Source organism: Schistocerca gregaria, chromosome 4 (genome assembly GCF_023897955.1).
Source record: "Schistocerca gregaria isolate iqSchGreg1 chromosome 4, iqSchGreg1.2, whole genome shotgun sequence".
In the NCBI taxonomy this organism is placed as follows: domain Eukaryota; kingdom Metazoa; phylum Arthropoda; class Insecta; order Orthoptera; family Acrididae; genus Schistocerca; species Schistocerca gregaria.
Window position 1 is genome coordinate 49,388,975 of NC_064923.1, and position 15,220 is coordinate 49,404,194.

The 15,220-nt window shown below is 38.1% G+C and overlaps 1 protein-coding gene across 2 annotated transcripts in view; it reads left to right on the forward strand.

The window, feature by feature from the left end:
- Window positions 1-15,220, forward strand: part of LOC126267533 (glutamic acid-rich protein-like) — a 477,667-nt gene that overhangs the window by 341,637 nt on the left and 120,810 nt on the right. For both annotated transcript variants that reach the window (XM_049972835.1, XM_049972834.1), the window contains exon 10: window positions 13,952-14,104. In XM_049972835.1, the coding sequence (XP_049828792.1) occupies window positions 13,952-14,104 (153 nt within the window). The remainder of the gene's footprint in view (window positions 1-13,951; window positions 14,105-15,220) is intronic.

Below are 15,220 nucleotides of genomic sequence, written 5' to 3' on the forward strand. Positions count from 1 at the left end.
CCCATATCACAACTATATACAATGACTAATTTTCCCTCACAGCTGGCTAAGGTGCGAGGCAACGACTATCACTATAGAAGACTAGAGCACAGTGCGACATACTGAGGTGCAATGGGAACTGAGTCCTGATGCAACATACTGAGGTACTGAGATTGAGAGACTAATAGAATGAGACAGCTTGGTCGGCGGGAGCAGCCTTTGTGCATGGTGCCCAGGGTGCGTTATCAGCGTGTAGCCTGAGGGCGTGTCTTGGTCTTCTCTTGTCATAAGCGCGCTTAGTTCAGTGTCTGATATACAATGTTTCGAAGTGCTGATCGGTGTGCTGATGAAGGTGTATTCCAGCACTCCCCCCCTCTCCCCAAAACACTGCACCATTGTCCTAATTGTGTTATACTGCTGAAGATGTAAACAACAGTGGGCACCTGATAAGAAGTGAAGTGAATGAGCAATTTAAGGAGGTACATGATGGACTGAAGACATTAAATGACCAAATCTCAAATATGCAAGGATGGGCAGAAATTTTAGAGAAGGGCAGAGAATTTAACAAAACACTCAATCCTCTGAACACATGAACTAGTTTGGAGTAGCAGCTACAGGAATTAATGGAGCAGAAAGTACAAGAAAAAGTAGAATCTGACAGTGTTGCAACTAATTGTGTGAGTGATATAGCAGAAAATCATAAAGAGTTTCAAAAGTTATGTGAAGAACTAGGATTGATGCAAATACCAGAACAGTTTTAAGATATTGTGTCAGTTCAGTGGAGCCATAAAGAGAGAATTTAACTATCTGGTTGAACTTACTAAAGTTTTCAATGATTGTAAATCTAATATGATAAATATTTAACTTGTAATGAAAATGCGGATGAAGTTTTGAAATTGTAGCTCACTGATGTACACAGGAGGTTCATTTGTGCACTGGACTTAAATTTTGTGGTAATAAGAGTATAAACACCAACAAGTACTTGAAAGAAGCTTTAAGCTATGGATGTGTCTTTCTTAAGTTATTATGTGAATTACTGCCGATTGGGGGAGTGAAGTTTGTAATATATGCTGTGTAATCACACATATAAACTCGTACAAAGTGGATGGTTTAGCAGAGAAGCGGGAAGAGGCTTTAGGTGTGTAATTATATGATCGACGCCTTGTATCCTATGTTATGTTGAGGGCACCTACAGATTTTCCAGATGCAGTATGCCCAGGGTGCAATTTGTGCTTTTACCAGTGGGGAGAGGGGGGGGGGGGGGTTGGGGGGGGGGAGGGGATGTCTTAGGGGGTTAGTTGAATTATATATGTTACTAGCTTGGACCTTGGCATTATGCATGGTTAAACAGCTATTTATAAATAGATGTTAATGCCAAAACTCACTATTCACTTGTATGCACTATCAGAAAATCCATCCCTTGTGATATCTTTAAAAGTACATTATAGATAAAGCTTATTTACAAAATCATCTACATACAGTTATACGAGGGGAATTCAAAAAGTAGAGGCACATTTGTGAAAAGCAGTACTTATTCTGATGATAGAAAACTGAAACATATTAATAGTATTAATAGTAAGACTTATTAAAAACTTTCAGTGTTCGGCTCCACAAATTTAAATTATATGTAAAGTTTTACTCCAGTGCGTGGGAAATAAACATTGGGATGCATAAACTAAAACCAGAGGAGCGGATGGTCTGATGCAGAGTATGCCTCAAGTTAACCAGCTGTCAAACTGGAGAAAAGACTAGGCTTTATTTTAAAGCTGTAGATTGAATTTTTACTATTTCATTTATTTTTATTGCTTACCTCTGACTCTGTAGCCTTATTACCTATTTATTTAATGGTTCCTTAAAGTTAAAGGAGAGATTTTATACTATGCAACAAGGAATCAGCTGTTAGATTAAGCAGTTTAAAGATGATCACTGAAGATGGAGTGCTGCTGTGATGTTGGATGCAATGGAATACTACAAATGTTAAATTGTTATGGGTATACCGAAAAGTATTAATAAAAGTAGTTATAGTAGATTAGATACTATATCACCAAGTACAGAAGTACATATGACAGAGATGAAATGCTTTGTCACCACATACTTACTTACGAGGGTTGCCCATAAAGTAATGCACTGCATTATTTTCCTCAGCTGAAGACAATGCTACGAATGTGAAACATTATGTATATTTTATTTGAAGTCTCCTGAGTGAGCGTCCGAAGTTTCCATCAATTCTGACAGGTAACGCAACTGTATAACAGTTTCAAAATGATGTCTGTAGGTGATGTATATTACAAGCAATGTGCCGTCATTGAATTTCTCACTGCACAGAAAGAAACTGTGGGAAATATTCACAAACACATGTAGTCTATGGAGCATCTGCTGTTGACCAAAGTGCCGTTAGTTGCTGGCCACTGAGGGTTAGGTCATCAGAAGGCGGCTCGGCAGAGCTCGATGATTTGCAGCGGTTGGGAGACCATCCACACCTGTCACACCTGACAGTCCTGACCTAGTCCCCTTGGACTTCCACTTGTTTGGGTCATTAAAGGATGCAATTTGTGGGAAGCATTTTGAGAACAATGAGGAGGTGATTCACACACTGAAGCACTGGTTACACCACCAAGACCATTACTGGTACCAACATGCCCTTGTTTTGTGCTGGAGGAAGGCCATAGAACGGGATTAAGAGTACGTGGAAAAATAGGGTGTGTAGATAAAACATCATTCTTTTGTGTGTGTGTGTTTTTCATTATATTCAATAAAGAATTTTTGAGTTCAAAAAATGTTGTGTATTACTTTCTGGGCAACCCTCATCATTTTGTCAGTGGCGTGGCTTCCAGCTATTGTGGTTTGACCATAATTTTTACAGAAATAGCATTTTACAATTTGATGTTCTAAAAAAATAATAAGAGATACTGTTTACATTTCGCTAATCATATGGTACTAAAATGTTTTATAGACTGTAATGGTTTCCTTTCTGAACACATAGTTAACCTATCTACAAATGAATTTGTCAGTACAGCTTGTTGAGGTAGGTTATGCTGAGTGAAGATGAAAATTTTTCGTTCTGCACTTGTCAGAATAAGGGATAGGTATAAAACTACTTTCAAACCAAGTAATGTAATAATGTTCTAGGTATTTCTCTGTAAGCTGATTTTTTTCGTTTACAATAGTTTTTATTCCTGGCAAATCTTCTTTATTTAGGATTGGAAAGTGTCTGAAATATAGCATATAAGGGCCTAAACCAGGCTTCTAATTTTTAAAAATTTCCAGGGTTGGCTCCCAGAGTCCCATCCATACTTGCCACATGGTTACTGACAGCATCTTCTCACAGTTGGCAGCTATGCAGTGGTAAAATACTGGAAGTGCCTAAAGACATAAAAACTGATGACTGGAACTAATTTACGGATTTTTCCGTTACTTGTTGGTGGGACAATTCCACATGTAAAGCTGAATAATAAGTACTCTGTTCTTGTTTATTTAAACCTAGTTTTCAGCTCATTAGGCCATCTTCAGGAAACAACTGACAAGCTAGTTGGCCTGATAAGCCAAAAGATAGTTTGAAATAAACAAAAATTATTAGAACAAAAACAATGTACTTGTTATTACTTATGATGAATTTATTGTTTAAAAACATGTTAGCAACACCAACTGAAAGAGGGAATGTGTTAAGGAATCCATTGGCTAAAGAAGATTGTGATGTGCTGACACACGAGTGAAAAGAAATAGCGTAGCACATCTGTTTCTTGTCACTGAAGTGTAATATTACATGCCATTTAGGCAAATTACATGTGGCACTGCCTATTTATGACAAGTAAAGATAACTATGGCAAAATAATAAAGCAGTATTAGATAGGGAATAAGTCATAAAGCCTGTACTGTGCATGGTTGTTTTGTTTCACGTTTGTGCAGAGTTTAATCGACAGGTTAGCGTTTTGAGTAGTCAGCAAGATGCAATGTTGAGTAAACATCTTTAACTGTTGTGGGCAGGGTGTTTCATGTTTCAACATCATGGTGGTGACTTGACTGTCAAGGAGCAGACACCCTCTTGAAAACTGTAAACAGCAACGAACAAAGGAAGTTCTAAAATAAAATGTGACTTGTTTACGAACTACTTTTTGTTGAAACTTCAAGGCGGATGTTATGTCTGAATTAAATACCGCGCGGGATTAGCAGAGCGGTCTAAGGCACTGCAGTCATGGACAGTCTGGCTGATCCCGGCGGAGGTTCAAGTCCTCCCTCGGGCATGGGTGTGAGTATTTGTCCTTAGGATAATTTAGGTTAAGTAGTGTGTAAGCTTAGGGACTGATGACCTTAGCAGATAAGTCCCATAAGATTTCACACACATTTGAACATTTTTGAATTAAATAGTATCTGCTCAGCTTGTGATCTGTACACTCGCAGAAACAAATACAAGACAGTGAGTGATGAAATGTTGACCTTATTTCATAATTAGAGTAGATAAAATGTAGACTGGCAATGGCAAGTAAAGCATTTCTGAAGAAGAGAAATTTGTTAACATCAAGTAGAGATTTAAGTATCAGGAAGTCGTTTCTGAAATTATTTGTATGGAGTGTAGCCATGTACGGAAGTGAAACATGGACAATAAATAGTTTAGACAAGAAGAGAATAGAAGCTTTTGAAATGTAGTGCTACAGAAGAATGCTGAAGATTAGATGGGTAGATCACGTAACTAATGAGGAGGTACTGAATAGCATTGGGGAGAAGAGGAGTTTGTGACACAACTTGACTAGAAGAAGGGTTGGTAGGACATGTTGCCAGACATCAAGGGATCACCAATTTAGTATTGAAGGGCAGCGTGGAGGGTAAAAATTGTATAGGGAGACCAAGAGATGAATACACTAAACAGATTCAGAAGGATGTAGGTTGCAGTAGGTACTGGGAGATGAAGAAGCTTGCACAGGTTAGAGTAGCATGGAGAGCTGCATCAAACCATTCTCAGGACTGAAGACCACAACAACAACAACATTGTTTTACCTTCCACCAATAACAGCTGTTAAAATTCAGATCTATAAAACATTTTGTTGAGGTAGTGTGACACTGTTTTTGTGTTATTGGGTTAATGCAAACTGTGTGAGGTGACAATTTACCTAGCCAAGTAACAGGTGAACAAAAGAAAAGTGTATGTTTGCATTATATGATAGTACTCACATGTAGTGTGGACACAGAGGCTCCCGACTGGCTACAGGGCTTGATACAACAAATTAAGGATCTAAGCACTAAGTTAGAGTCCACCAAGGAAGAATTAACAAATACAGTAGAATCAGTAAGAACCAAGTTGGAGTCCACTAAGAAAGAAATAACTACTGCAATAGAAACTAAGTTAATGAATTTAAAAAACACTTTGATAAGGTTAACTAAAAAGTAGAAGGATGATATATATAACCAAAGCAATTTAGTTTGAGAGGAAATTGAAGACCAGTTTCAAGAATTAGATTGCAGGATTAACAATGTAAGTTAGTTTGCTGTTGAAGAATTCAAACCTTTTAAGGATCAAATCTTAAAGAAAGTAAAAAAGTATTATGGCAATAGAAAAATGCAAAGGATTTGGAGAAATACTTAGAAAACCAGAGGGTTTATGTAATTTGTAGGAACAGTAACAGGAGTTTGCAAAACATACAGTACAGGACTAAGTAGTATTAACTAACACTATCACTCTTCTCCTCCCATGAACCATGGAGCTTGCCGTTGGTGGGGAGGCTTGCGTGCCTCAACGGTATAGATAGCTGTACCGTAGTTGCATCCACGACTGAGGAGTATCTGTTCAGAGACCAGACAAACGTGTGGTTCCTGAAGAGGGGCAGCAGCCTTTTCAGTAGTTGCAGGGGCAACAGTCTGGATGATTGACTGATCTGGCCTTGTAACAATAACCAAAACAGCCTTGCTGTGCTGGTACTGTGAACGGCTGAAAGCAAGGGGAAACTACAGCCGTAATTTTTCCCGAGGGCATGCAGCTTTACTGTATGATTAAATGATGATGCGTCCGCTTGGGTAAAATATTCCGGAGGTAAAATAGTCCCCCATTCGAATCTCCGGGCGGGGACTACTCAAGAGGATGTCGTTATCAGGAGAAAGAAAACTGGCGTTCTACGGGTCGGAGCGTGGAATGTCAGATCCCTTAATCGGGCAGGTAGGTTAGAAAATTTAAAAAGGAAAACGGATAGGTTAAAGTTAGATGTAGTGGGAATTAGTGAAGTTCGGTGAGGGAGGAACAAGACTTCTGGTCAGATGACTACAGGGTTATAAACACAAAATCAAATAGGGGTAATGCAGGAGTAGGTTTAATAATGAATAGGAAAATAGGAATGCGGGTAAGCTACTACAAACAACATAGTGAACGCATTATTGTGGCCAAGATAGATACGAAGCCCACACCTACTACAGTAGTACAAGTTTACATGCCAACTAGCTCTGCAGATGATGAAGAAATTGATGAAATGTGTGCTGAGATAAAAGAAATTATTCAAGTAGTGAAGGGAGTCGAAAATTTAATAGTCATGGCTGACTGGAATTTGAGTGTAGGAAAAGGGAGAGAAGGAAAGGTAGTAGGTGAATATGGATTGGGGTTAAGAAAAGAAAGAGGAAGCCGCCTGGTAGAATTTTGCACAGAGCATAACTTAACCCTAGCTAACACTTGGTTCAAGAATCATGAAAGAAGGTTGTATACATGGAAGTACCCTGGAGACACTAAAAGGTATCAGATAGATTATATAATGGTAAGACAGAAATTTAGGAACCAGGTTTTAAATTGTAAGACATTCCCAGGGGCAGATGTGGACTCTGACAACAATCTATTGGTTATAAACTGTAGATTAAAACTGAAGAAACTGCAAAAAGGTGGGAATTTAAGGAGATGGGACCTGGATAAACTGAAAGAACCAGAGGTTGTACAGAGTTTCAGGGAGAGCATAAGGGAACAATTAACAGGAATGGGGGGAAGAAATACAGTGGAAGAAGAATGGGTAGCTTTGAGGAATGAAACAGTGAAGGCAGCAGAGGATTAAGTAGGTAAAAAGATGGTTCAAATGGCTCTGAGCACTATGGGACTTAACATCTGTGGCCATCAGTCCCCTAGAACTTAGAACTACTTAAACCTAACTAACCTAACGACATCACACACATCCATGCCCGAGGCAAGATTCGAACCTGCGACCGTAGCACTCGCGCGGCTCCGGACTGAGCGCCTAGAACCGCGAGACCACTGCGGCCGGCGGGTAAAAAGACAAGGGCTAGTAGAAATCCTTGAGTAACAGAAGAGATATTGAATTTAATTGATGAAAGGTGAAAATACAAAAATGCAATAATTGGAGCAGGCAAAACGGAATACAAACGTCTCAAAATTGAGATCGACTGGAAGTGCAAAACGGCTAAGCAGGGATGGCTAGAGGACAAATGTAAGGAAGTAGAGGCTTTTCTCATGAGGGGTAAGATAGATACTGCTTACAGTAAAATTAAAGAGACCTTTGCAGAAAAGAGAACCGCTTGCAGATGGAAAACCAGTTCTAAGCAAAGAAGAGAAAGCAGAAAGGTGGAAGTAGTATATAGAGGGTCTATACAGGGGTGATGTTCTTGAGGACAATATTATGAAAATGGAGAAGGAGGTAGATGAAGATGAAATTGGAGATATGATACTGCGTGAAGAGTTTGACAGAGCACTGAAAGACCTAAGTCGAAACAATGCCCTGGGAGTAGACAACATTCCATTAGAACTACTGAAAGCCTTGGGTGACCCAGTCCTGACAAAACTACCATCTGGTGAGCAAGATGTATTAGACAGGCGAAATTCCCTCAGACTTCAAGAAGAATATAATAATTCCAATACCAAAGAAAGCAGGTTTTGACAGAAGTGAAAATTACCAAACTACCAGTTTAATAAGTCACAGCTGCAAAATACTAATGCTAATTCTTTACAAACGAATGGAAAAACTGATAGAAGCTGACCTCGGGGAAGATCAGTTTGGATTCCGTAGAAATGTTGGAACATGTGAGGCAATACTGACCCTATGACTTATCTTAGAAGAAAGATTAAGGAAAGGCAAACCTAAGTTTCTAGCATTTGTAGACTTAGAGAAAGCTTTTGACAATGTTGACTGGAATCCTCTCTTGCAAATTCTGAAGGTGGCAGGGGTAAAATACAGGGAGCAAAAGGCTATTTACAATTTGTACAGAAATCAGATGGCAGTTACAAGAGTCGAGGGACATGAAAGGGAAGCAGTGGTTGGGAAGGGAGTGAGAGAGGGTTGTACCCTCTCCCCGATGCTATTCAGTCTGTGTATTTAGCAAGCAGTAAAGGAAACAAAAGAAAAGTTCAGAGTAGGTATTAAAATCCATGGAGAAGAAATAAAAACTTTGAGATTTGCCGAAGATATTGTAATTCTGTCGGAGACAGGAAAGGACTTGGAAGAGCAGTTGAACGGAATGGACAGTGTCTTGAAAGGAGGGTATAAGATGAAGATCAACAAAAGCAAAACTAGGATAATGGAATGTAGTCAAATTAAATCGGGTGATGCTGAGGGAATTAGATTAGGAAATGAGACACTTAAAGTAGTAAAGGAATTTTGCTATTTAGGAAGTAAAATAACTGATGATGGTCGAAGTAGAGAGGATATAAAATGTAGACTGGCCATGGCAAGGAAAGCGTTTCTGAAGAAGAGTAATTTGTTAACATCGAATATAGATTTATGTATCAGGAAGTTGTTTCTGAAAGTATTTGTTTGGAGTGTAGCCATGTATGGAAGTGAAACATGGACGATAACTAGTTTGGACAAGAAGAGAATGGAAGCTTTCAAAATGTGGTGCTACAGAAGAATACTGAAGATAAGGTGGATAGATCACGTAACTAATGAGGAGGTATTGAATAGGATTGGGTAGAAGAGAAGTTTGTGGCACAACTTGACTAGAAGAAGGGATTGATTGGTGGGACATGTTTTGAGGCATCAAGGGATCACAAATTTAGCATTGGAGGGCAGTGTGGAGGGTAAAAATCGTAGAGGGAGACCGAGAGATGAGTACACTAAGCAGATTCAGAAGGATGTAGGCTGCAGTAGGTACTGGGAGATGAAGAATCTTGCACAGGTAGAGTAGCATGGAGAGCTGCATAAAACCAGTCTCAGGACCAATGACCACCACCACCACCACCACCACCACCACCACAACAACAACAACAACAACAACAACAACCATATCTGTGACTCAGCATCTCTGCTATATGGTGAGTGGCTACTTTCCTTTTCACAATATTGTTACATTCCATCCCGATGGTTTTATGGTTACAGTCATGTGTACAGGGAAATGTTAAATGATATTATGGCTATTGTGAGATACGTGAAACAATGTGATGAAAGACAGTGTACATGATAAATATAAAAAGGGTGTTCTGTAAACAAGACTGCTATTAATAAAGACAGAAACGAAAGAAAAACCGGGATTCAAAGAGAAGAGCTAGAGTGTTATCTATTTTAGTAGTAACATTATAAAAGTTTGTGCAGGTCCAAAGGACATTAAATGTAAATAATGTTATTAAAATTAGTCGATTAAGATGGCTCATGTGACATCTTTTTTCTCAGTGAGGGTGTATGAAGTGTGACGTGAAAAGTGCTGTTTATAAATGATGTGACCAACCAACAACTCTGGGGGATCTACTCCAAATCTTTGTTGAGCAGTGGGACAGTCTGGACCAACAATGCCTTGATGAACTTGTGGATAGTATGCCACGACGAATTCAGTCATGCATCAATTCATGATGATGATGATGATGATGATGATGATGATTGATTTGTGGGGCACTCAACTGCACAGTTATCAGTGCCCCACAAATTCCCAATCTTTGATCAGCCCAATCTCGCCACTTTCATGAGTGATGATGAAATCATGAGGACAACACAAACACCCAGTCATCTTGAGGCAGGTTTCAATGCAAGAGGACGTACTACCAGGTAGTAGAGGTACCGGTATGGACCACCACCTCTGAAGGTTTTGCTGTATGGTGGTACTACATGCAATGTTTAGTTTTCAACAGCAATAAAAAGGGTGGAAATGATGTTTATGTTGATCTCTGTTCCAATTTTCTGCTCAGGTTCTGGAACTCTCGGAACTGTGGTGATGCGAAACTCTTTTTGATGTGTGTAGTATTATCAGACTTCCTGCAAATGATACAATTATCTATAGTGAAGTACTATCTGAGAGCAGCTGCATAAATATTCAGTTAGATCTTGATAAGAAATGTAAATTTTGCACTAAACAAAACAATGAGTCACCGTTGGAATTGGCCAACTTGTACAAATACCTGGGTGTAACACTTTGTAAGGAAATGAAATGAGATGATCACATAGGTTCAGTTGTGGGTGAAGCAGGTGGTAGTCTTCAGTCAATTGGTAGAATACTGGGGAAGTGCAATCAGTCTGAAAAAGAGATTGCTTACAAATCACTTGTGCAACCAGTTCTAGGAATTGCTGAAGTCTGTTAAGCCGTACCAGATAGGACTAACAGGGGATATTAAATGTATACAGAGAAGGGCATCACAAATGGTCACAGATTTGTTTAATCCCTGGGAGAGTGTCTCACAGATCTTGAAGGGATGGAACTGGCAAACTGTTGAAGACAGATGTAAACCATCCAGAGATAGTCTATGGACAAAGTTTCAAGAACTGTATTTAATTGATAACTGTAGGGATATACTACAACCCCTTACATATCACTCATATAGGGATCATGAGGAAAAGATAGAATAATTACTGCATGCACACAGGTATTCGGACAATCATTCTTTAAAAATAACTTCAGTAAAACGGAAACAACACACACATCTCCAAAAGAAGTAGCCTTCATCATAAAATACTTAAATTTTAAGTATTCCAATGGGTATGATAACGTATCAATGAAATTAATCAAAGAGTGCTCATGCAAATTGAGTTCTGTCTTAAGTTATTTGTGTAATCAATCTCTATTCAGTGGAACATTTCCAGACTGGCTACAATATGCTAAAGGTAAGCCTCTTTACAAGAAAGGAGATAAAGAGATACCATAAAACTATAGACCAGTTTCACTTTTGCTGGTTTTCTCAAAAATATTTGAAAATGTTGCGTTCAAGCGTCTCCTTGAGCATCTGACTGCAAATAATACATTGTCCAAGTCATAGTTTGTATTTCTTAAAGGTTCTGATATAGAGAAAGCTATTTACACTTACAGTGAGAATGTACTTAATTCATTAGATAATAAATTACAGGCTACTGGCGTTTTCTGTGACCTGTCAAAAGCCTTAGACTGTGTGAAGTGTTGATTCTGGCTTTTAGCCTCCGATTTTAAACTGAGTTTTTAATGTGTTCTTGGTGGTTGGCTATTTTTTTGCCAGATGCTAAGTTTGTTTTGTTTGCAGATGATACAAACATTGCAATAAGTAGCAAGTCAAGTACAGATTTAGAAATAGCTGTTAATCAAATTTTCACTGACATTAATAAGTGGTTTAAAGCTAATTCATTAAACTTTGAGAAGACCCACTATATGCAGTTCGGAACCTGTAAGAGATTTCCTTCCAACATTTGTGTAACATATGAAGATATGCAGATCGAAGACTTTGACAGTGTTAAATTTCTGGGATTACAATTCAATAATAAATTCAGTTGTGAAGGGCATACCAGAGAATTGCTTAAGTGCCTCAACAAGTCTGTATTTGCCGTGAGAATGATGTTAGATGTAGGAGATATAAATATAAAAAACTTGCATACTTTGCTTACTTTCATTCTATTATGTCATATGGGATCATATTCTGGGGCAACACTGAGCAAAAGTTTTTAGGGTGCAAAAGTGTGTGATAAGAATCATTTGTGGTGTATATTCTAGAGCATCATGTAGAAACCTGTAACTTTGTATTCTAACCACTGTTTCTCAGTATTCTTTGGCCTTTGTCCCACTTCAACATGGGGTCGACCCTGTTACTATGGATTTGGCAATGCTAGAATGAGAGGGTGGCCGGATGCTTTTCCATGTTGCACCCCGTACCCCCGGGACAGGATTAAGTGTACCCCAGCTGTATGTATCTAGTGTAAGCCATGAAAGAGTGCAAACGTTTTAAATTGTCTGCGAATCTTGTAACTGAGGTGGGACATAGGGATCAGCCCAGTATTGACCTAGTGGGATGTGGAAAACTGCCTAAAAACCACATCTACGCTGGCCAGCACACCAGCCCTCATCATTAAACCGCCAGGTGGATTCGATCCGGGGCCAGCGTGCCTACCTGACTCCAGGAAGCAGTGCATTATCGCTGTCGGCTAACCTGGCGGGTGAACTACTGCTTCTCTGCATATTTATTCCTCAATTAATTTTGTTGCAAATAATACATCTCTGTTTCTAATCAATGCTCAATACATACTATCACTACAAGAAATGAGAACAGTCTACATAAAGATCTAAAATGACTTACCTTGGTCCAAAAAGGGGTCCAGTATTCAGGAACACACATTTTCAATAAATTGCCAGCAACCATTAAAAACTTGGATTCAGATAAAGCACGGTTTAAACAGAGTTTGAAAGACTTTTTGATAGGCAACTCCTTCTACTTTATAGATGAATGCCTTAACAGAGACTGTTTAGCCAGCTTAAGTAAAACTATCTGTTAGATTTCTGTTTTGACAGCACTTGGTCACAACAGTCAAGATTAAATATTTTGTGTATGATAAATTTATTAATAGTGCATATCATGTTTCACTCTGACAGCTTGTTAATTCTTAAATATTAGATGTTCCAGTTTACCGCATTGTATTTAGCTATTTCGACAATCTCCTGAGAAATGATCAAGGTAGTAAATATTATATTCAGATGTTCTGTGTTATATTTTCTGACATGTCCCACACCCATGAGAATCATCTCATTTTTTGGGCATATGGAATGAAGACTGAATCTAATCTAATCTAATCTAATACCACATTCCACATGTGAATGGAACAGGAAGAAACTTTTAATAACTGGTACAATGCGACTTACTCTCTGCCATGTGCCTCATGGTGGTTTGCAGAGTATAGATGTAGATGTAAATGTAGATGTAGAAGCAGGAATGAAACAGGTAAAATATAGAAATAGATCAAATATCATAAATATTTAAATATTGAGAACAAGTGGTAAACTGCGTACAGAATAACGTCTTGTGTTTTAAAACAGAAAGATTAGGTGTTATGTGAGTTTTGCAGTGAGTAAAGTTAAAAATATTCATATTTCAGAACTGCCAAGATGGGCTGATGAAATAAATTTCTATTAACTATCAGTGTTGGTCAAGAGATCATCACAATTGCGGTAAAATTGGTTTAATTAGCTGATAAGGCATCATTCTTATCATGGTGCCAAAAATGAAATAAAAAACGATTCCTGAGTCACTGAAATTGAAGTAAAGTAGTAAAATACACAAATAAAGTGAACAGTAAAATGTGTTGGTATAATCAAATAGTCTCTTACATATTGTTATTCTCAGGTTCTGTCTTTTTCATGGATGACAGGCTGTATACTGATCAGTATGCAATTGTGTACAGAAACCAGTTGTATACTTGAATCAGATAATCATCAGTATACAGATTGTACTGCGCCCAGGAAGATTTAGTGCTAACATGAATATGACATTGTGTACAAAAGGTTATTTAACTATACCACTGAATTTTAGTGTTGACTATATGCTTGCATTTTTCTATTTAAGGCAGTTTCCGTGAGGCATGGTGGTCTTTTATTTTTGACACCACAGTAAGATCATTGTCATGCTTCCTGGTGTAAATAATTTTATGGTACCTGTTGATGATGACTGCTTTATTGAAACTGGTGTTTGATAAAATTTAGTTCGTAAGCTGCTACTAGTGGTTCTGAAGTATGACTTTTCTCAAATATTTAGGAGCAATGGGACACAATCTTCCTGAAATATAGGAGATGGTGTTTGTCTCAAAAAGTTTATCATGCTATACTAAGGCTGTTTCCTTTTTAGCTGTTACGAGAAATGGAAATGATCAGAGTGCCAGCAGAAATTGGCAGTTAACTCCACTTGAGGATGTACCATTAAACAGAAGTCTTACTCCTTTAAGTGGTATTACAAGAACGGTGTTAAATGCAAATGCAGAGAGAACACATGGTCATAAAGGTATGTATCTTGGACAGTAAGTGAATATTTCTACCTTTGTATCCTGTAAAGCAGTGGTTCCCAACCTGGGTGTAGTTATCCCCTGAGAGCTAAAGTTCAGTTTTCTGGGGGTTAAATATGAAAGGATCCATTTGTGTTTCGCACACAAAACTAAATTATTATTAGCAGATGATTGCTGTTACTACTATTTTCAAAGACTATAATACTGATTACATAAGTTACCAATAATTACTTTTTTCTCCGAATACTAGCATTAACATATGTAACAGTGTGGTGGTGCTTACAGCATGTGTAACAAATGAGTAAACATCATTTTCCTAATGTAGACCACCAACTATACACATCCTTTCTACCATGCATCTTTGACAGAAAAACTGAGATATGTACATCAGATATGCTTAAATATCTTGTGAAAATGCCTTCTCCAAGGTTTAAATAGTTTCTGCTGTATGTCAGACGTTGCTTCATTATTTACTTCACAATAATAAATGAACTAATTGACAGCACAACACAACAGTAAGTATTTAACAGCTACTACTCTGCTGTAGAGCCAACACAGTATTATTATTATTATTATTATTATTATTATCATTAATGGCAGTGTTCATAAACAAGGTATTGGCAGCCTAAAGTTTTCCAGTTTCCACCACTCAATAGTAAGGCATTTAACAGTCAAGTGAAACAGTGGCCTATGTATTGTGAATGCATTTTAACTTGGTATACGGGGTGTCCTGTTTATCTTTACCACCCTAAATAACTGTTTGTCCAGATGCAAATTACAAAATGTTTCAAGCAAATGTTCTTTAGTTGTCAGGGGGACAGCAATCAGCATGATTGCCTTCGTTGTAGCTCTTTCTTTTCCCAAAGATATGAACAGCTGTATGACTTTTTTAAATGGCATCCTTATTTTTTATTTGGTAATTCGTTTCCTCTTCTAAAGACCTATTCAAAAATGTATCACAGTGTACTATTCACTGAAGCACTTATTAATTACATAACACAACACTGACGTTGACGCTCCAGCGCTTAGTGCAGGTACTCGGGGTAATGGAACATGTCCACGCACTGACATTGACAGAGGACAAATGTAAACATAAGTAGAATTCACACCCGTCA